The 22,532-nt window shown below is 34.7% G+C and overlaps 1 protein-coding gene across 2 annotated transcripts in view; it reads left to right on the top strand.

Annotated features, from left to right (window-relative positions):
* The window catches only part of TDRD3 (tudor domain containing 3), a 94,621-nt gene that overhangs the window by 49,447 nt on the left and 22,642 nt on the right, over window positions 1-22,532 (top strand). For both annotated transcript variants that reach the window (XM_085215771.1, XM_085215770.1), the window contains exons 4-10: window positions 2,237-2,397; window positions 4,500-4,641; window positions 10,571-10,642; window positions 11,215-11,364; window positions 12,058-12,198; window positions 15,350-15,506; window positions 15,867-15,992. In XM_085215771.1, coding sequence (XP_085071897.1) covers window positions 2,324-2,397; window positions 4,500-4,641; window positions 10,571-10,642; window positions 11,215-11,364; window positions 12,058-12,198; window positions 15,350-15,506; window positions 15,867-15,992 — 862 coding nt within the window. In that variant the 5' untranslated portion in view covers window positions 2,237-2,323. The remainder of the gene's footprint in view (window positions 1-2,236; window positions 2,398-4,499; window positions 4,642-10,570; window positions 10,643-11,214; window positions 11,365-12,057; window positions 12,199-15,349; window positions 15,507-15,866; window positions 15,993-22,532) is intronic.

The raw sequence follows: 22,532 nt of genomic DNA, 5'->3' as shown, positions 1-22,532 counted from the left end.
TGCCCTGGACAACCTAATCTAATATGCGGCTTAATGACCATCAACCCTGCCCGCAGAGGGATTGGTAGTAGATGATGCTTGAGCTTCCTTGCAGCCCAAGCCATTCTATGATTCTGGATTCACCTACTGTCTTGTGATGGTGTTTCTTGTTCTGCAGAAAGACTAGCTTTATTTTCTGCCATCATTATATGATCTCATAAGATTATATGAGAATTGAAATATCAACTGAGCTGAATTGAGACTGGGAAATGGGGAAGCTCTATAATCCTGTTAAAGTCCATAAAAATAGTTTTGTCATTAATATAGGATGTATTTAAGAAAACCACATGCTTCTATTCTTCTTTTGCACCTGTTTTTTTGTAACAACATGATTTTCTTTGTTAAAGAAGCAGACACTATTGTCTAAGCTCAACAAATGTGCAGCTGTGCTTTATTGTAATGCATGCCTGACACAGTAGATAAGAAAACCTGAATTTATTTGCATATATATTCATAGTTAGCCTGGCCTTCATTTCTTTGCACTCTGGATTTCTAAGGAGTCTATCAAACAGTTGTTAAAAAACAAAAGCAAGCATCCAGATCTAAAATTTTCTTTTTCCTGTTTGTATGATTTCATGCTTTAACAGTATTCCAGTTCAGCTTTTCTTCCTTGTCTTTGCATCCTTAAAGGGAAGAAATTGAGGAAATGTGCATTTTTCATCTTTTCTTCTCTCTCTTGGTTGGTAAAGCAACAGATTTTTTCAGTTTTATTTCTCAGAAGAATCAGAGTGGACCCTACTTCCTTACAAAGTGAAGGAATAGAAAAAAAAACATGTTGACTATTTATTCAGCTGTAACCCAAATGCAAGAAAGTAGTTTTTTATTTCCTTTTTTTGTTGGTTACATAAGTTACGTCATATATAGAAGTATATACTACATTTTCAGGTAACCAAGAATCTCTCATGTCCCTTGTGGTTATTAGGTGTTCCTAATTGGTGTTTACAAAATGGTTGTACTTGAAATGTAGTCCTACTGCAGTAAGTCTTCAAAGCTGGTTGTTTTTTAATTTAGAACACTTTGTCTATGAAAACTGGTGGTACAGCATGTGAGATCTTACCTGAACTCCGTATTATTTAGAAAAGACAATATTTGTTTACTGTTGTTGTTTTGTTTTGCTTTTCATTTTATTTATTTACTGTCCCTTTCTCTCCTCCCCCCTCATCACAGAATCATAGAATGGCCTGGGTTGAGAAGAACTATAATGATCATCTAGTTTCAAACCCCCTGCTATGTGCAAAGTTGCCAACCATCAGACCAGGCTGCCCAGAGCCACATCCAGCCTGGCCTTGAATGCCTCCAGGGATGGGGCATCCACAGCCTCCTTGGGCAACCTGTTCCAGTGTTTCACCACCATCTGTGTGAAAAATTTACTCTTAATATCTAACCTAAACCTCCCCTGTCTCTGTTTAAAACCATTCCCCTTGTTCTGTCAGTATTCATCCTCATGAACAGCCGTTCCCCCTCTTGTTTATATACTCCCTTCAAGTACTGGAAGGCTGTAATGAGGTCTCCTCAGAGTCTTCTCCAAGCTAAACAAGCCCAGTTCCCTCAACCTCTCCTCATAGGAGGGGTGCTCCAGCCCTCTGATCATCTTAGTGACCATCCTCTGGGCCACTCCAAGAGCTCCACGTCCTTCCTGTACTGGGGGCCCCAGGCCTGGATGTAGTACTCTAGATGGGGCCTCACAAGAGCTGAGTAGAGGGAGACAATCACCTGCCTCTCCCTGCTGACCACCCCTTTTTTAATGCAACCCTGAATACAGTTGGTCTTCTGGGCTGCAAGCACATACTACTGGCTCATGTCCAGCTTCTTGTCCACCAGGACCCCCAAATCTTTCTCTGCAGGGCTGCTCTCAAGGAGATCTTCTGCCAGTTTGTATAAATACCTGGGATTACCCAGCACTCTGCACGTGGTCTTACTGAACCTCATTAGTTTTTCAAGGGCCTTCCCCATAAATCTTTCATTAAGTTCTTTTCCATAACTAGTATTGCAGATAGGTATGAAATATTACAGCTGTTTCTCATAAAAAGCCATTTTCGTCATGTTTTACAACATACAGTATGAATGATAGGTATTGTGACTGTCTGATAAAATTGCACTTCACTTTGCCTGGGGGCATGTGTTAGTGTGTCTTGATACTGTAGTGTGTTTGCTTCATAGTGTTAACATTTTTTTCTTTTCTGTTTTGCACATGCAGCTGGAAGGGCCATGTGTTCTGCAAATACAAAAAATACGCAATGTTTCTGCACCAAAGGATAATGAAGAATCTCAGGCTGCACCCAGAATGTTACGTTTACAGATGACCGATGGACATACAAGCTGCACAGCTATAGAATACAATAGCATGTCAAAAATAAGGTGAGCAACTTTCTCTTTTCACCCCAATGAAAGAAAGTCTAAGGTTAAGTTGTAGCACATTAGTAGACTTCTACCTCTATATATTAAATAAGTAAAATCGAACCAAAACAACACCTCATTCACTTCTGCGTACCCCAGCTTTTTAATAAGATACTGATTTGTCCTCCAGCTCTACCCGGGTGATACTTACGATGACAAGTAACCTCCAGAGTAAGGAAACATTAACAAATGCAAAATTAACTCCTTTATGACAAAATCTGGTGGAGATGCGTGAAACTAGTGAATACTTCAGGCATTTGTAGTTTTTGTTTTATTCTTGTTTCCTTCTCAGTTTTTTTTATGTACAAGAGAACCTTAAATGTTGCATGCGAAGGTGAAACTACAATACAATTTATGAAATTTATGGAATTTACAATACAATTTATGCTGAAATACATAGTGCAAGAAAGAGAATTTTTGCAGCAGTCTCCTGAGTCAGACTTAACAAGGCAAGCAGGCTTTTCACTGTGTATGAACCTGAGCCAAATTTCCATTTTTAGCTTATATTTTGCCTGACTTGGTAATGAGCATGTCACAGGCCTGATGCACCTCGTAATGCTTTTCCCTGACCAAGATTTTAACTTTTTTTTTTTTTTTTTTTTTCCCCCAGTTAAAAAATGAAATACAAGAGAACTGAGCATGGGAATTTCTTGATGTTTGGTCATTAATATATTGAAAACGATTTCCAGTGCGTAGTCACTGGAGTTATGGTCTATTTTACTCTTAGTTCCAGATTAGTTTGGTTTAAGATCTTTTCCTGTGTCGTCTTCTGTTGGACAGACCTTTTATGCTTTGTTTTTAAATGTCTCCTTTTACTGTTCAACTGGTCCTTCTGAGTAAGAGCCAGCCTGCAGTTTAGAGTAATGCTGTTTAAAAATGAGGCACTTAATAATACTTCAATTTTAGCTTGAGCAATCACAGCTTAGAATATCCCATTCCAATATGAATGTAGAAAGAGCAGAAAAGGGAGGCAAACACTTCTGTGTGAATAGATTCTAGATCACACAATACATAAACAGCCAGTCAAAGGCCTAATCTGAAAGCTTTTAGATAAGATCTCCAAAACATCACAGCTCATCACTTTGTGTAGTGCTGATGTAAGCTTTTCCATTTTTTATTTTCTTTGCTTCTCTCAGAACAATACAGAAAATCCATTAATATTGCTGAGGTTGAAGACACTAGAACTAAAATTGGCTGACTCTACTCTGATTGTTCCTAAGTATGTGGCATTGTTCTGTAATTGCAGTGATATCTTTATGATATTTTGAAGAGGTTATTGTCTCTTATTTGGAAAGTTATAATTGAGTCTGTCCTCTTTTGTGTCTTGCAATAAAAATCATTCTTTACAGATTTTGCTGCTTGTCAAATCTTTCAGTTAGGAGATGAAAACGAGTGATTCTTTTACGCATCTGCTGTTGTTCTTATAGGATAGATTCAAATGCAAAGAAGATAGGTACCTACTTATGGGAGCTGTCTGCAGAGAACCTCTATCTGATTTTAAATCAAAGAATAATGAGAGAAGAAGCACCGCAAGGTGCATAGTCTATATTTATTCTGGAACAGTCCTGGCTGTTAGTAGTGTATAGAAGGTCTCTTTTCTAACTACTTTTTTTTTCTTTCTCCTAAGTTAAATGTCTGAAACAAATTAGTTGATTAAGCATCTAGAAATCCTCTGTTGTTCAAATCTAAATGATTACTAGGATTAGGAACTTATACTTAAACATCTGACTTTGAGACATCTTTTGTTAGGCTAGACAAAGCACATCCTTAGTTTGGTACTTTTAAATTGCATTTTAACCAAACAGATAATTTACAAACATTCATCTCTGTTAGAATGTAATTTGCAATATGGCATCTTTGTATAATGAGTGGGAAGTGTTCCAGAAAGGCTATTGAAAACTGCTGTGCATACTGAAGGAATTATTATGAAGGTTTTTGACACTAATCGTTTATAATGGAATATGACAATGCTGAAAGTATAATGGGTGTATAGTTTTCTAGGCTTTTGATGGCAGAATATTAAATAACGTTTTTGAAATACTTGGTTTCGTTTCTGCTTCTAGCTTGAACACTCCACCTGGAACAAAAATTAAACTTTCTGGAATTATTGAAGTAAGAAATGGATTCTTGCTGCTGAATGATAGTAACACTGCAGTTCTTGGAGGTGAAGTGGAGCATCTTATAGAAAAGTGGGAATTGCAAAGGGTGAGGTAACACCGCTGGAAATGCTTTGTTTTACAGGATTCAAATTGCATTTAACGTTGTAAAGCATAACATGTTGGCTGTGAACTTTTCTGTTACAAGAATTTAGACTTTACTGTCCAAGTATCTGTAGGAATTAAGCCAAATATGTGTCTTATGTATAATGTTGCTGATGAAATTGTAAGTCATCTTTGCATGGGAACTGATTCCTTTAGTAGCCTGCAGGGCCTAAAAATATTTGTCAACCATACTGATTGCATTATGCAGTAATGCTTAATCACTTCTTTAAACACTGTTTTTAATACTAAATATTAAAGAATTTGGCTTTTTACAGTTACAGTCTACAGGCTGTATAATTTTTGACACAAAAAAATACAGGAATTTTATAAGAAATGTTGAAGTTAGTAATTTCAAGTTACTATGTTAAGAAATTATTATTAATTTAAGAATTCTACACTGCAATTTTCATCAGTGCTTTAGGTAAGTTGTGATTAGAAAGTTGAATTGGAGGCTTTTAAAGTCTTTCAGCAAGCTAGAAATATTTATAAGGTCCTTTATTTGTGTAGCTACTATCTTAATAGAATGTAAGTTGCTGTAGGAAGATAATTTGTTGAATTCCTTCACGAATAAGTGGAAGTGCCTACGACATGAAATTGTGACTGGTACAGAGTCACACATCTATGCTTAGTCTGTATCTCTGAAGCAAAGAGTAGCTTCTTATGAAGATGATGTTTGTTTCTGTGTGAAGCGCATTTTTGATGATACTAGGTTTGACAGGTTTGTTTGTTGCTATGGCTTAGCCTTCTTTGGTGGTGTTTTGCATTTTATAGATTTGAGCAAACTTGGATAAAACTGGTAAAACATTTGAGTTACAGGATCAGTCAGAATGGATAGTGTACTTGGCATTCCCTCCCCCTTCCCCCCCCCCCCCCCGTCATTTTTAGTTTTAGATGAAACTGTCTGTCTGACTAAAAAGAAGTTTCTGGGACCAGCAACAGAACCATCTCATCTTGTCATTTTTATTCATATGTGGTATAAATCTTGTGAATTCTCTCTCCAGATTAAAACAAAACAAAACAAAAAAAAACTCCAAAAAAATCCCCAAAGCATTGAATTTTAAAGTTGTTGAGTAGAAGATAAGGGACACGCTGAACTAATATATTATTAAAAATGCTAACTAATTGGAAAGAGAAGAGTCAATAGAATCAACTAGCTTTGTTAATAATGTTTTGAACAGTCTTATTTCCATGTTTGTTTTGATAGTGACATTTTGGAAGGTCTGTTTTCATATTTATTCTACCTGTGTTTCCACAAAGAAATATTGTACTCTAAATACTAATTTGCTTTTGAGGTGAATGTCAAGAAATAACTATGGAATGTTTTCTGTTTACGAGAAAGCAAACTGTTTTATAACCATACTGCTGACTGAAGCAAGTTTTTCAGCATTTGCTATTGCATAAAGCCAGTATAATTGGCCATGTTTTAAAGAGTTTGTTTTTACTTACTTTTGTTGTTGTTACTAGATACAGTGCAGTAACTTAATTATTCCCTATTGCTATCCCTTTAGTTCTCTGTTTTCATTTTGCAGTTCAAATGGAATAGTTGAAAGGGACCTACAAAGAACAACCAGTCCAACTGCCTGACCACTTCAGGGCTAAAAAAAGTTGAAGTGTATTATTGAGGGCATTATCCAGATGTCTCTTGAACACTGACAGGCATGGGGAATCAACCACCTCACTAGGAGAGGAAGCCTGTTCCAGTGTTTGACTACCCTCGTGGTAAATACATTTTTCCTAATATCCAGTGAATCTCTCCTGGCATAACTTTGTGCCATTCCCAAAGGTCATGGCAGTGGTTTCCAGGGAGCAGAGATTGGCACCTCCATCTCTCCTTCCCCTCTTCAGGGAACTTTAGAGAGTTTGCCAGAGTCTCTATTTATTTTTCTAGCTAAACAACTCATGGCGCGTTATCAGGAATGCAGTGAGAATGTTACCATATCAGCAGCAAAACTGTGGGCAACAAGAAATCAGTTTGGACGGGTGAAGCATTGCCACTGGAGCTCTTAGTTCCAGGTCTATATCCAGACTGACAACTAGACAGATAGGTCTGAAACAAGTCTATAGAAGCCAGATGCTACTTCAGTAGTAGTTTACACATGAGCTTGATGTTTTCTGTTCTGGAAGCTTTACAAAAAAAGAATGACTGACAAATAGCAAGACTGTCAACTGTCAAAGATATTTGAATAAGGACATTGCCAGTCCTAATCATGCCAGTCAAGATTGAGTGAAATACTGAACTGTGTTTGAATGGGAAGTCAGGAAACTATTGCAAATTACTTTTTTGAAGCCAGTTCTTTCTTTCCAGTATGTCTGATGAGTGCTAGTTGGTCATCTTGTGTAGAAGATGGAATAAGTTGATTTTATACTTGTTTTAAAAATTAGTGCTATTAAGTCAAATGTTTTTACACATTATGATTAAAGTTGTTTGTCCAAAATTAAATTTTTGCCCTGGTACCTGTCTGTCAGCCTCTAGATGCACAGGTGAGTCACTGTTTTATATAATTCGATGGGACAGTGGTAATTACTCTGGGGAGGAATCAGGTTTTAGTAGTAGAAGATTGACACTGTAAGTACAGCATACATGGAATTAATGCAGTGTCACCAGACAATACAATGTAGTTCAAGTGGAATAAGGGTGATACTCTTTGTAGTGTTCAAATTTATTGTAAGGTAGTTCTTGCCTAGAAATTTAGTTGTAGCGTGTTGCTTATTAAATTACAGTGAATAAATGAGTGAGGAATTGCCAGCATATAAGCTTTTAGATTATTTGGAAATAGAAGACAATATGCCATGGATATATTTTGATGAAAATGCAATTCCAATAATCTTTCATGCATAGTGCTCCCAGTTTTCTGGTTATAATGTTTGTTTGTTTTTTGTTGTTGGGTTTTTTTCTCCTTTGGTATTGCTTTGGCACCAGTGGCTTCAGGGATTAGCACACTTACTCTAGAGCCAGGCTTTGGGTGGCTTATGCTGTAAGGATAGCATTCATTAGGCTAACCTCAGATGATGTCTATAATGAGTCTATAGGATTTAGACTCATTTTACAGTCAGTAGGGAGGATCAGGCAGGTTTTAAGGTGTGATGCATGTGAGGAGTGACATAATCCCTTAGAAGATCCCATTTGCCATCTTTGCTTCTGAAAAGAACCTAATGTCACTAACTCAGATGTAGACATTTGCATTTTAGATGCTGTAAAAAGCTGGGTGAAATGAATCCTGACTGAAATGCTAGATGTGTGCTCAGGCACAAAGATAGGAGCTTGGCTGTAAAGGTTCTTTTTTGCCTTATCGTGCCCATGAAATGGCTGTTGTACTGTGCAGCTTTACTTAATAGCAAAGGAGTTTACTGCAGTCATCAGCCATTGGTTTGCTTGTAATTCGAAGAGGACACTTTAAGTGAACCAATTGGTGCTAAAGCATTAGAATTTTATGCTTTCTGCACTTGTAAGTGCTTTCTTTTGAATAATTCATTGAATAGTTTATCAAGTTTTTTCTTTTTTTTTTTTTTTTTTTTGCTTCAGGAAAAAAAAAGAATTTTATTATTTTATTTTTTGCCTTGGATTCAGTAAACGATCACAGATGATTTAAAAAATGCAGTTTGCTTCTGGAATAAAAGTAGCTTACCTCAAAAGAGTGAACCAAAAGCCTGAGTGTAGTACCATATTAGCTAAAGTAATATTTTACATGTTTTAAGAAATTCCCTGATAGTATAATAATAGTATAATGGCTTAAAATACGGTGACATTTATACTGCAGTTCTCACATGATAGAGGTAAATAAATTTTATATCAAGATTATAAATACATTGAAGAAAAATTTTTTTTTTTTTTGAGGAAGTCTTTGCCAGTGCAGAGTATTAAGTGATCCATGTAATCATGCACAACTATCCCAGTGTTTAAAAAAAAAAAAATCAAACAGCAGCAAAAAACCCCCAAAACATTAAGAGATGATAAAAAATAGATGCAATATAGGAAATAAAATGTTAGGACATTTTAACAGCATTAAGGATCTATCATTTTTTTCTAGTTCTGAAATGAAATACATAAGTTGCTCTGAAAGTAACACCTCCTATTTATTTCCCTGGAAACTACAAGAAGTATGAAGAGCAATAACACTGGTTGATAGAGCAAATTCTCATCTACAAAACACTATTTTTCAGCATAGTCACCATCATTAGCTACACATTTTTACCAATGATGAAGAAGAGCCTTCATGCCATGCTTGTGAGAAATCTCCGTGACCTTGCAGAGCATGTCTTGTCTTTCATGTCGCTGTTGCCAGTGCTGAAATACAGCACCCACCACTTCACTGTGGTTATCATTTACTGTTTGCTCTCCATAAACATTGATGAATGAATGCATTGATGAATGAATGTTACTGGGTACAAATTTTTCCTCATGAAAGAATTCAGTAATACACCTTTGCTTCATACGCACTTCCATGTCAGACACCATTCAGTCAGACTGCCCCTTAGCCATCATCTGTGACGTGGTCACAAAATGTAATGGAATACTGGTGAGAAGGTTCATCCTCTACTGTTATATCATCGACATGCATCTGCCTCTGATGTCATGAGCCAATATAATAAAATAGGAGGATGCTTGTTCAAAAAACAAAAGAACAACAACCATAAAGCCCAAAAGAATTTTGCATCAACTATGAGCAGATGTTTTAAAGTAGTCTTATCTTGTTTTGTTCTTTCTTTTTTTTTTTTTTTTTTTGGTATTAGTAGTTACTAATAATTTATATTATTTGAGAATGGTTTTCTTGTTGTTTTTCAAGTTTAACTTACCAATTCTCCAATTCTGACTAGCTATTTATATCATTTCTATACTACAAATACTAAGTATCAGTAATGATTATGCTAACTGTTATGGTTTTGGATATGGAAAGAACTGATCAGTTTAGCATATGTACTGTAATTTGCCATAGGAAATAATGCCATAGAAAATATCCAGCTGGCACAGTATTCTGTTTCCAAGAGTGACAAAACAAGATATTTTTCTGGGAGTGGACATATAGCCCAAGCCCTTATACTTACCTGGCATCCAGAGTAGTTGTATTATGCTAACTAATCCTTTTCAGTATTTGTATAATCAATGAACCTAAACGTAAACAGAACGTTTGAAGTTATCAGGGGCCTCTGAAGGTTGGTCACATTATCCAATCACTACCTCAAGCAACGACACCCAGAGAGGAGGTTGCTGAGGACTATGTTGATGCTAGGACAACTTATGGTCTCCAAGGAGGAAGACTCCACAGCCTCTCTGGACAACTTGTACTTGTGTTCAGTCACCTTTACATAATATAGCTCTTCCTGGATTTTACTCTGTGCCCGTTACCTCTTGTCCTGTTAGTGGGCATTGCTGAGAAGAACCTCAATTCTTATTCACACTCTCCTTTCAGGTACTTGTGTACCTTGATGAAGTCAGTAAAACCTTCCTCTTCTCTAGGCTCACTTTGTATGAACTCTATTTAAACCTGATAAAACTGTTTGTATTTACAGCTTCCTGTAGAAGCAAATATCTAGTGCTATAAATATATATAAAAAAATCTGCTACCTATTTTTGTGCTGCCTTGCTCTATTGTTGTAGAATTGGGATAAAACTCAATTTTCTGCATTTGCTGTCTCTATTGCTTTGATTCTGCAATTTTGAGTGTTTTCTTCTTCTCCGTGCCCCTCATCCAGCCTTCTACATGCTTATGTAAACTGCCGTAGGATTTTAAACAAAATATGTAAGAAATGTAAAATATTTTATTTTTCATGCTTAAAATATTTGTCTTGGACATTTCATGTATTTTCTGAAATGTTGACATCTATCAAATAATATTTTTGTTTGCAATTTCTTAATCAACAACTTTCTTTTACAGAGTTTAGCAAAACACAGTAGGAGTAATATTGGAACAGAAGGTGGCCCTCCCCCTTTTTTGCCTTTTGGACAGGTAGAGTATATTTCTTTGTAATTCAGGTGTGGCATACAAGTTAAAGCCATGATGACATTTAATGGAACAATCTGCATTAGGATATCTAGAGAGAGCTAGTTCCATTTAGGCAAAGGCTGTCAAGACACCTCATAATGTGATGATTTGAATTTAAAAAAAAAAAAAATCTTGTTTAAAGGGAGAGGAGAAGAGGAGATACAGGTTTCAATCCTGACACTTTGAGAGAAAAATATTAAATATAAATTGATCGTTTCGAACCTTAGATTTTGTTTAGTTTGTGGGATCTTTGATTCTTACTACAATATCTTGGAAGCACCAACAAATACCCTTAAACGACAAAGGTACTTACAAGAATCTTATTAGCTGTATCATGAAGTATGTTGAAAGTATAAAAGTCATTATTTTTTGCATCTCTGGTGGATGAGTAGCGCTAGCAAGGGTAGCTAGATGTCCACAGTTGTATTCTTTTTCTAAAGTTGCACTACTTTAATGGAATAATGCTTTGGGTTTGTTTGTTTGTTTGCAAATGGGAGTAGATAAGAGTTAATTAAAGCTTTACCTTGTGCTGTCAGAAATGTGCATCTCACATGCAAGTGGATAGCAGAGAGCTTGATCGCAGAAAGACTCTGCAAATGACAAATACTGCAAAACCTGTTGCTGACAACGATGAATTCGAAAAACAAAGAACAGCTGCCATCGCAGAAGTAGCGAAGAGCAAGGAGGTTAGAATGCATTTGTAGCATTTAGCTTTGTGTAATTGATCTTTTCTTGTTATTTTAAGTATTTGTCTCCTGACTGGTACTTTGCTTGCCTTCTTAAATTTCTGTTCATGTATATCTTTAATAATGAGTCAAAAACTGAACTGATTGCTAAGTATGTTTTTATTTGAATAAAACTAATAAATGTATCATAATTTTTTATTATAGATATAATTTTTATTTTGATACCTCTATTGAAAAAATATATATAAACTAAGAAAATTAAAATGCAGGCTGCTGAAACTCATTTGCTTTTTTCAGTTCTGAAAATCCTGTGATTTTCTCTGTTCCACCTGATAGAACAGCTAGAAAATGTTGCTCTAATGTGCCAGATTTTTCTGCCCTCCCGCGGCTTTCCATTTTAGGATATAGAAATTGTGATTTGTTTTTATTATTTGCTTGATAACTCATAAAAGCTAGAATTATGTACACTTTTTACAGCCTCAATTAGGCATCAGGTAATAATCAAGAAGTCCTACCTAATATATTCATCTTTTTGGTGTATTGTGTAGATCAGAGCTTTACTTGTTGATGCAAAGTATAATTGTTACAAATACAGCTGCATCAAATTTACCGCACTTCTTGTACTAGCTAAATATTAAGGTTTATTTTCCCGAGTTCTGTTTGCTAAAATGTTATTTTTGTGCTTATCTAAAGACCAAGACATTCGGAGGAGGTGGTGGTAACAGCAGAAGTAATCTTAGTGTAAGTGCTGGAGGGAATCGAAACAGGGAACTTTTCCAGAAAGAGAAGATAATAAAACCTGAGGGAAAAAATGAAGGTGTCTACAGAGAACTGGTAAGGTATAAGATTTAAATGGAACCATAAACATTTCTGTTACTAGAAAGCAAAAGTATCAAAAATTAAAACAAAAAACCCTGAAGAATAAGAGCTTTCCTTTTGTGTCCTTCTGATATAGTTGAGATTCAACGTGATTTTTGTGAAGTTTTAATGTTCTTTTAATGTCCTCACAAAAGAAAAGTAGTTCTTTTCTTGTATAGGTCATTACAATCTTGTTTTAATTTTGTTCTTCAAGCAAGCTCAATATTCTTTCACATCAACAGTTATTAATTCATGTTAGGCAAGAAGACTTTCATCCTTCGAGTTCAGTGCATCAAATAAAATTTCAGTGTAACTTCTGAATTAATATTTATTTTAAGAATTTTAAACAATTCCTTTGACATTGAGAAAACTGAATTGTACTTGTGACACTGAAAGTTTTGTTGTGACACTTCTATGTAATGTTGACGTAGTTGCAAATAATGTTTTGAGTAAAACGAGTTACCATTGGAGAATCTGAATTGTACCTCAAAATTCCAAGCAATCGCTTTCAGAGCATTTCATAATTTCATGCTTACTGAAAAGAATTTAACATTGCTGCATTGAATTAATTGGGTATAAGATGAGCAGTCATTGAAGTTTGTTTCGCTTGCTTTAGCAATCTATGAATTTGATGTAAATGGGAGAGTTAATCCCAAGTACACAATAACAATTAAAATGATTTGAATTATGAAAGCACGCTGACTGAAATTGATTTCACTACTGAATAATTCAGTGAACCAGTATTAAAATATTGACTGTAAATGACTGTAGATTCAACAATAAATAGCTGAAATGTCTTCCACCTTGCTTTACTTTTACCAAAGATTTAACAGTCAGAAGACACCTAAGAACAGTAAGTGCTTAATTCTGATTGTCAGATAGGTGCTATCCCCTTGCAACTTGGAGAGCTTCCAGCAGTGCTATCTTCAGCACTATGCTGAGAAATATACAGATCCATTAAGACATATATGTAGAATTGTAGAAACATGGATTTTAAAGGATCTTTTAGTCATCCTTCTATTTAATATATACTTTGTCATTACTGACAGCTGTATCTACCTAATAGACTTAAAAAGCAAACGAAAAAAACTGCCAGTGACCCTCTTCCATTTAAATTGGGCAATACTTATTTTCTATTTTTCCTATGGTCTGTAGGAGATTTGCTTTACATTGTACTGTAAATTGGCAGTACTTCCAGTTTTTTGAAGCTTAATGTCATTTAATGTACTTTGCTGTTTAAAAGAATATGAACCCACTAAGTCCAAACAGAAAACCTTCTTCAGTTGTAATTGATGATTTTAGCAGCAGATAAGGGGTCTTTTTTTGGTTGTTTTTAGGACTGTGATATGGAGTTGATTTGAAAGTTTATGTAAGTAGTTAATTTGCATGTAAATATAGAAAGAGTCAATGTATTTATTCTATCTATCCAGTGTGTTACCTTGAGAGAAAGTTGAAACTCTATGTCACAGAAAAAGACACAAAATAGTGGTTTCTCCTATTTCTTTGTAGACAGACAATAGATTGTGCAGACTTGTAGGATATATCTTTTCCATTCCAGTTCTTTATAAAAGAACCAGCAATATCTGTGCTATGTAAATGAGTTAAAGGGAAAGTTTTTGATGTCCAAAGGTAGTCTGGATATTCCTTCATTTTTCAGTCTTTGTATCTGAGAAATTGCTTTTCCTTTGGGACTCAGGTTGAGACAAAGATTTTTTTTTTTTTTTAATCCATTGCTTAGAGTACAAGTTGTGTACATATGAGCCCTCACTTCTTGCTAGTCTTTGATGAACATAACTGTCATGCACTGGATTCCCACCAGTGAAAGGCGATGATGTAGAGTAAGCTGGAATTTCTCTCCTGATTCAAAGCAGCTACACATCTTCAAGAGGGAGAAGTATGAAGCAGGCTTGCTGAGGCAGTAGAAAGCAGCAATTTTTTGTGTTGGATCCTTGTTGCCATGCATAGAAATCTCAGCAAATGGCTCAGATGAAGAACCATTATACTGCCTTAAGTGAGATTTTATTTGGGCAACTGAAAATTGAATTCAAGTGCATTGATGATCTCATATAGGCATTCATGTCGTGTTTCATTGCCACTGGATTTTGAATATGTTTTAAATTGTATTCAATCTGTGGACATTGAAGAATACTGTTAAATTTGGAAATTAAGAAGTGAAATTAAGAACATGAAAGCAGTTAACATAACTATGTCTTGCTCGTTACAGTGATTTTTGGGTTTCAAAACATAGTTTTTTAAGTTCTTAGAGTTGTTATATCTCCTGGCTTACTTAAGTCTCTGAACTGAAACAATAGCCATGGACACCAATTTTATGCCACTGCCCCGGATAGGACGTCTGCTTGTAGTTCTTGTCCCAGAGCATATGGTGTAGCTGAACAGAAAGTGAATGGATAGAGACTTCAGGAGAAGTTGTAGTAGAACTGTTGTAGTAAATAGATAATTGGCATCATTTTGGTTGGGTGTGGGATGAGGAAAGGCAGAAAGCCTGGCCCCATTTCACGTTTAATGTATATCCGCACTAGAAGAGGCAGTCCCAGCTGAGGCCTTTAAGCACAGTCTGTGATTCTTGATTGGCCTTTTTCTGATCATACTATGTACAGTTCAGAAGTGGGAGGTTGTTTGTATTTTTCATTCCTATTGAAACCTTTTCAGTTTACATTTTCTCCTTGTTTTGAGAAATGTGTAACCACTTCTGGTGTTGTTTATAAATGTTGTGAAAGGGTTCAAAGAGAAATGAAGACTACATTAATACTGCTCAGAGAGATTCCTTTCATTTTTCATTGAAGAGGAAGTGTGTTACAGTCTGTCAGATTGTTCCGCTGTGCAATAAAGAAAGAGGTAGAAAAGGGGAATTTCTGCTTGAAACTGCTTAATATTAGAACAAAAAAATCAAGAAGTTACGCGAAAATAATTGGAAAAAGAAGTCTCTACTGTCTAGTTGTTTAGAACTAAAAGAGAACTTATCTATGATACCATATGTTAATCTAAAATGTTTATCATCAATGCAATATGGAAAAAAATAATTATTAATGGAAGGTTAAAGTAATATCTGGTGGTTTTATAGAGTCTGTGGTAGCTTATGATTATTTGTTTGTATCTTTTATTTCAGGTTGATGAAAAGGCTCTAAAACACATAACAGAGATGGGCTTCAGTAAAGAAGCAGCAAGACAGGCACTTATGGATAATAGTAACAACCTAGAGGCAGCATTAAATTTTCTTCTGAACAGCAGTAAACAAAAGCCCCTTCAGGGACCACCACCTAGAGGTACAACTTGAAAAGATGAGCCTTAAAATGAAGTGTTCAGGAGCAAAGGAATTTATTTACCATGTATTAGTAATGTGTATAACTTATGTAAAGTATATCTACATTTTTTTTAACAAGTTAGAATGCATTGTAAACCTGAGAGAGAATACTTAGAAAAGGCCTCTGTATATTATCCTTTACAGTATTTCTGGATTTGAAATCACCTTACATGGAAAATATCTCTCTTGCAATAGATTTTTTTTTTTAACAGAGTACAAAATTGCTGTAATTTAAGTCTAATAATGAAAAAATAAATGTTTGTGTTTTTTTTTTTTCCCCCTCTTACCTCACCCCTGAAAAAGGTCTGTTTAATGTTTACAGGTAAAGGAAAGGGCCGAGGCCGAATAAGACCTGAAGATGAAGAAGAGCTAGGAAATACCAGACCGTCTGCACCAAGCACACTGTTTGATTTCTTAGAATCCAAAATGGGTACTTTAACTGTAGAGGGTAAGTTATTGAAATTGAAGTATCTGGAATCAGTATTTGGCAGAGTTGGTGGATTTTTTTTTTTCTTCTTTATCTAGAAACTGGCTTCTACAAGTTTCGCCACAGTCAACAGTAAAACAAGGAGCACTTGAGAGCTTTCCCTCTCCTTTGAAGAAAGGTCAAATAAATTGCACTGTGGTAGATTGTGTTTCTGTCTTGGCTGTCAAAAAGCTGATAGCTTCAGGCTTAAGTACCTTGAGGTTAGTAATTTTGAAATCAAGTTAGATAAATACCACTTATTAATAATAATTTGATAAAGACACTTGCAACTTTATTGGGCATTCTTGTAGTTCAAAGGAAAAACACCGAACTCCAGTCCTCCTTTCTCAGTTTCCAAACAGCACATTCTGTGTGGTGCTCAGTTAAGAGCAGTAAGCTAAGTAGGTTTTTTATTCACTCTTATTTGCCAATCAAACAAACCCCCATTTTGCTATAATATATTAAACAGCCTTTTGCTCATAGCTTTCCTGTTTAATAACTGTATGGAGTGAGGAAGAAGTGGTATTTTAGACAGAGAGAAGCCAAACAATATTTAAAATCTAGCACAAAAAATGTGGGCTTTTACTTGAATGTCCTCTTCTTTCTTTAGAAGCAATAAAAGAATGCAGTTTACAAATCTAGACACCTGGTTATGCCTAAATCACTTCATACTTTGGAAGTTTTAACAGACAGATCCATTAGAATGAAAAAAGTTTACACTTTATACATTCTGAGGTCTCTAGAGGCTGCTGTGATATTGAAGTAGAATTCACAGTAAGCTGAGTAATAAAAGAAGATTGTTATTTTTGCCTTGGAAGTGTTTCAGTAGGCAATGTGAAATTGAAATATCTGTTTCCATTATTTAATGTCAAGTTTTGTGGTGGAGCTGTAATTTTTTTCTCCCTATAAAACAACACTTTATTCAAGAGTTAAATAAAGGTCATACTAATTTACATGAACTAGTGTTTTCTAGTGAGTGCATTTAAGGAGTCTCAGCATTTATATATAATAATTTCCAACTGAGTTCCCAAATAGTCTCTGTTGTCTCTTAATAATACTTCGTTTACTTTCACTGGCTATAATTAAAAAAGAAGTGATGCACTAAAAGGTGGTGTAAACTGAACAAAAGAAGTGTAAAAAAAAAAAAATACTTAATGGTGAAAACAGTTACTAGTTTTATTTTCCTATTGCAATGCTCAATTCATTTTTTCTGCTACACATTTTTTTTTTTTAAAGAAATCTTTCGAGATCTGACTATCCCTACACCTGAATGGACAAGCTGTAATGTTTTGGAATTGATTTAAAATTTCAGAAATAGCTAATAATGCAGCCATGTGAGAAATACTAGCAAAAACTGCAGAATGTTCAAAATGAGGTGATGGTTTCATAAAAAAAATACTACTGTGATAACTTACACAGCAAAGCTGAAGAATAAAATTGTTCCCAATTCAAATGAAAAAGATAGAGCTTTAGGCTACCAGGGACCTTCCAAATGGCCATTGAGATTAAGAGAGTTCCTATATTGCCTTTTCATTTATTTGTAATTTGGAGCCCTTAGTGGTGTTTTTTTAGAAGAATTCAGGCTGTAAATGACAAATATTCAGTCAATAACTGAAAATTAAGTGTGTGGAAACAAAACTTTCTTAATAGATTAAAGACAGCTAAAATTGTGCAGAAGTTGGCAGAGACATTTATGTTGCTAAAAAATGGGAGTATAGAAAAACCAGAATACAGCCAACAGAAGAATACATGTATATTTAGGGTAAATCAGCCTTCAGGACTGATACAACTAACTTGTTCTTCACCACCACTGAGACTTTTCTGTCTAGAGTTCTTGTTTCTTATGTCACAGATTTAGAAGCATTTCATTCAGTGGAGTGTCATGTATTGCCTGTTTTGAAAAGGACGTACTGCTGTTTTTCACCAGTATCTCCAGTAATTTCTTGCAAGGTGTGAGCTCTGCCTAAAAAGAGATGACACAGTATATTGGAATTCACAGAGATTGTGATGGAAGTGCAAATAACTGTATAATGACAAATACTTAAAAACTAATCTAGTCTTACACGAGAACCCTTTGTGGATGCTTAATTTGTACTGGACAGAGAAATTGCTTAAATATCAGAGGAAAATAAGAATTTATGAAGCACTAGTTTATCTTATTAACTTCTGAAAGTATGTATATATATATATATATATATATAGGTGTGTATGTCAGTATATATGTGTTTAATCATAATAAATGTATACTTAAAATTTATAGCAAATGTATACAAATGAGTTTGGGGGCATTGATGTTAAATTTTTGGTAAAAAGGTTGAAGTTGTTGGCTGTTACAAGTATGCAGGAAATTTCAAACGAGGCCAGAGATGTTTTGTTGAACGTATTAATTTTTGTTATCGTGAATAAATATCTTTTTTGTTGTTGTTGTTACAAAAATGAAACAATTAATTTACGCTTAGTTGCTTAATATTGTGTACTTGTGTCTCAGAGTCATTACTGAGTTAGAAATGAAAACATGAAGCTGTGTAGACTGGGTCAGAGCATTGAGACCCCAGTTTTCTGTTGGAATTATTAAAACTATCCGATTCCTGTTAAAAGCATAGCATTTTTTCCCTGATATTTTTGCTAGATGTTTTTGAAACTGAACATTTACATTTATAGCTGAAGTCTACTTGCATATGCAGAGTAATGTTTTGCTTTAATATGTTTTAATATTTCTGGAAGCCTATAGCAATAAAATTTCAGCATATTCAAATGAAAAAAAAATGCAGAGAAGTTTAGAAATTCAGTCTTTCAAACTGCACTGGGAATGTTTTTCATTCAGGAAGGAGAGATCAGCAGGAAAGAAAGGACACCCATTTTGTCAAAGAAAATGTGTGGCAGCAGGTGAGCTTAGGAGTCAGTGAAATTACTAGCAAATCCAGAGGCGTCTTGCTAGGAAGGTACAGTGATACGGACTATAAGCCATGTCAAAGTTCACCAAACATTTTTGATGTGTTACGATTTAGCTATTAGCAGAAAAGCATTCACTTAATAATTGTGACAGTTTATAGTTCTTTTAATAGCAAATATATATTACTGTGTTATAGTTGTTTCTGTGCTGAGTTTCATTACTTCAGTATCTTTCTCTCCCCTATAAATTGAGTGTTTTTAAGTAGTTAATTATTGGTTTATATTTTACTTGGCCCTAGGTCTTTCAGAAATAGTAGAAAGTGAGCAAAAAAGTATATTGGAGTTGCTTTTCTTATGTTTTAGTTCATTGTTTATAGTTCATTTATGGAATGAATCCACAGACTTATGACTTTGTTTATTAATTAGTGGAAGATGGAGCATTTGTATCATGCCTCTTCACTGTATTTTCCAGAAATTTAAAATCGTGGTAGAAAATCCCTTTGAAATACAGAAGCATTCTGCATGAGCAGATCAAATTTTGTAAAATTGTGTTCAAGTAGTAATTTCAAAATTGTATTTTCATAAGCATATATAAAAAATTAGGTTTGAGATCTATCCTTTGGCAGCTCATTTTGTTGACCAAAAATGAAGTAGATTTCCGCAGTGAATAAAAATGGAGCAGTAGTAGTGCTTTTTCCTCTTGCATTACAAGAGGAACATTTCTTGGATATGTTCTTGGATATCTTATTTAAGAGATTAGAGAGAGGGTTAGATATTGAGAGAATTCTCTTATGTGTGGCTGTAAGGCATTTAAAGGAAAAATAATAAAAATAATCTCTGTGGGATATATGCCTTTCTTATTGTTACTAATTTAACAGTAAGTAATAGTAGTTTACTAAGAACTGTGAAAGAATTGAATTGCTTCTTTTAAAACGATATTGCTGGTGTGTAGTGAGTGTTTGCTTAGCAGGAGTTTTATGATTCTTTTGGTTTAGTGTGCGTGTAGCCAATATATTGCAGTGTATTAAAGCGTGGTGTTTTTTCACTAGAAAACAATGGTTATAGTAGCACATATATTTCAGTTTAAAACACATAAATGGAGACTATAAACCTAAATACAGTTTGGTTTGTGCAATTTTCCCCCCTCTTAACGAAAAATAAAAAGTTTTCATAAATGTCATAAGAAGAAAAGTGTAGTTCTACATAAAGTAATAAAGACTTCATGCTCAGTTGTCCAAAAATATGACATATTTGTGATGTGACACTTAGATTCCTTGCTTTTTTTTTTTAACTTTTTTTGGTGTTCCCTGAATGATCAGTGTGCAATTTGGTGTGCTGTTCTTGAGTTGGGCTTTCTGAAACAAAAAAAGAAACATAAACAAAATCCTCAAAAAAACATACTCTCATTACCAGTTTTGAAAATTGAAAATATTCTTTTTTTTTTTTTTTTTTAATAGAAAACCCCTTTTTTCATTCTAGAGAAATAATAATAAATATAATTGTACTTCCTGTTATTTGGAAGTCAGTAGGCTTTAGATTGCTTATTTTCATTTAGTCAGTTTTTATTTTTTCTTACTGAATGTGTCAATCCCATAGGAGCATGCCTCGGTTCTTATGCCAGACTTTAATTTATCTTGCAGACTGCCCTTCAAATGGACTTTCCAAGAAATAGCTAAGCTCATGCTTAATTGCAGGTGGTTCTTCTCTCTCAGAAATCTTAGATTTCTTCGCCAAGTTTGAGAAAACTACGCAGTCTGAATTCAAACACTTACTAGAAAACCATTTGCTGAAAATGCTACTATTCTGCCATTTTTATGCCTCTATTGTAATTGAAAATTAACTCATTTAAATTTTTAAATATTACTGCCTTAATCTCCTTTCAAGCTGAAATATTGCCATCTCCATTCAAGCTAAGGTGACACCAGTGTTCAGCGTTTGCAATGTCACAGTGTACGTACAGTGACGATACTTACCCCTTTGAATTCTTTCTTCATGAAATGTGTGTCCAAGTGTTTGCAGAAAATGGCGTATGTATTACCAGCAGCTTTTTCATTTAATTTGGTCCTGTAAGTTACCAGTAGAGACTTGTATCTAATCCTTAGTATTAAAAAAATAGTGGTGGTAGAATGCACATTAGGGGAACTATTGGAAACAGCTAAATACGTAACATTGTATCACCAAGAATAAGATAATAAGATCTTTTCATTGGTTTTTCTAGTAAGCAGCTGTACTGTGGAAGGCCCAGGCAGGCAGGTTTTTCTGCATTTATCTAGGACATCGTGCAACCTCCACTGAATAATGAAGTCTGATTCTTCTGCAGAATTTCTGGCATGTTGCTGTCTGATGTGGTCTTTAAAATGCCAGTTTTTTTCTTTTTAGATGTTGAGAGACACATTTTGGTTAGAAACAGAGGTTTTATATATAGTTGTACAATGAAGCGTATGACCAAGCACATAGTTACCTACCTGGAATGCCATATTTATCACCATCACAAGTGTTAGGCTTCTGTACTCTTCAGGCAGATATTAATTTCTTCTAAATGATTCAGTGTCCACACAAAAGAAAAAACAGAAAGCAATTCTTCTGAACTGGGGTAAAGATTTTTTTTTTAAAATTCTTTGCAGCATCACTTTTTCTTCTAAAATAGTTTATTTGATCTAGTGAGAAGAACGGTGTCATAGAGAGCACTGATTTGCTTTTCTTCATGCATCTTTCCATGCTTTAGTGTCTTTAATTCTGTCTGAAATCTCAGTACTACTCATTATTGAGAACTTCTGAAATCATTTCTGAATCTGCAGTTACGAAGTACGTACTTCTGTTTGTGAACAGATAAATGGCCAGGTAGTAATAAGACAAGGAAAACAGTTTTAAACTATAAGAAGGGGGTGTGGTGAGGCACTGGAACAGATCGCTGAGAGAAGTTGTGGATGCCCCATCCGTAGTGGTGTTCAAGGCCAAGTTTAATGGTGTCCTGGTCAGCCTGATGTAGAGGGTGGCAACTCTATGGCAGAGAAATTGGAGCTAGATGGTTTTTACGATCCTTTCCTACTATGCCATTCTGAGATACTACAAACCAGTTGCTCAATTTCTTGTCATTGCTTTGGTAGGTTTTCTCTAATTTAATTCAGATGAAGTGGAAAAAATGTGTAAGTTAAAATAGTTTTCTGTTTGCTTAGTTATTTAACACACACAAATAAGTTAAAATACGGTGTGTTATTGTTTTGTACCGTGCTATCTTGTGGGCTTTTTTACTTATTTTTTCAGTTCTGAAATATATTATTATTATTATTATTTTTTACTTCTAAGTAACTAGTGCTGTCAAAAGTATTATGGGTTAGACTCTTGCATGAACTACTAATTCCTTAATCATTAAACATAATATTTCACTATTTAAGTGAAATGCAAAGAATTCTAAAGAAAAAACAACAAACCAAGAAAAACCACAACAGTTTAATACTACAGGTTTATGTATTACTTATTTTTAGCTATGAATGGTTGATGCCATCTTTTGAAAATATTTGTGTTGAAAATAAGTAGCTTCAGTTTGGGTTGTACAGAGAAGCCTTCTGACTGTGAGAGATAACAGAAATAGTTGACAAAATTTCTGGAAACTGTCTTCCTGTCTTCCTT

The sequence above is a fragment of the Meleagris gallopavo genome, chromosome 1 (assembly GCF_905368555.1).
Source record: "Meleagris gallopavo chromosome 1, MGAL_WU_HG_1.1, whole genome shotgun sequence".
In the NCBI taxonomy this organism is placed as follows: Eukaryota; Metazoa; Chordata; class Aves; order Galliformes; family Phasianidae; genus Meleagris; species Meleagris gallopavo.
Note: the sequence above shows the minus strand (reverse complement) of the source record. Positions and strands in the feature narration are given on the sequence as shown.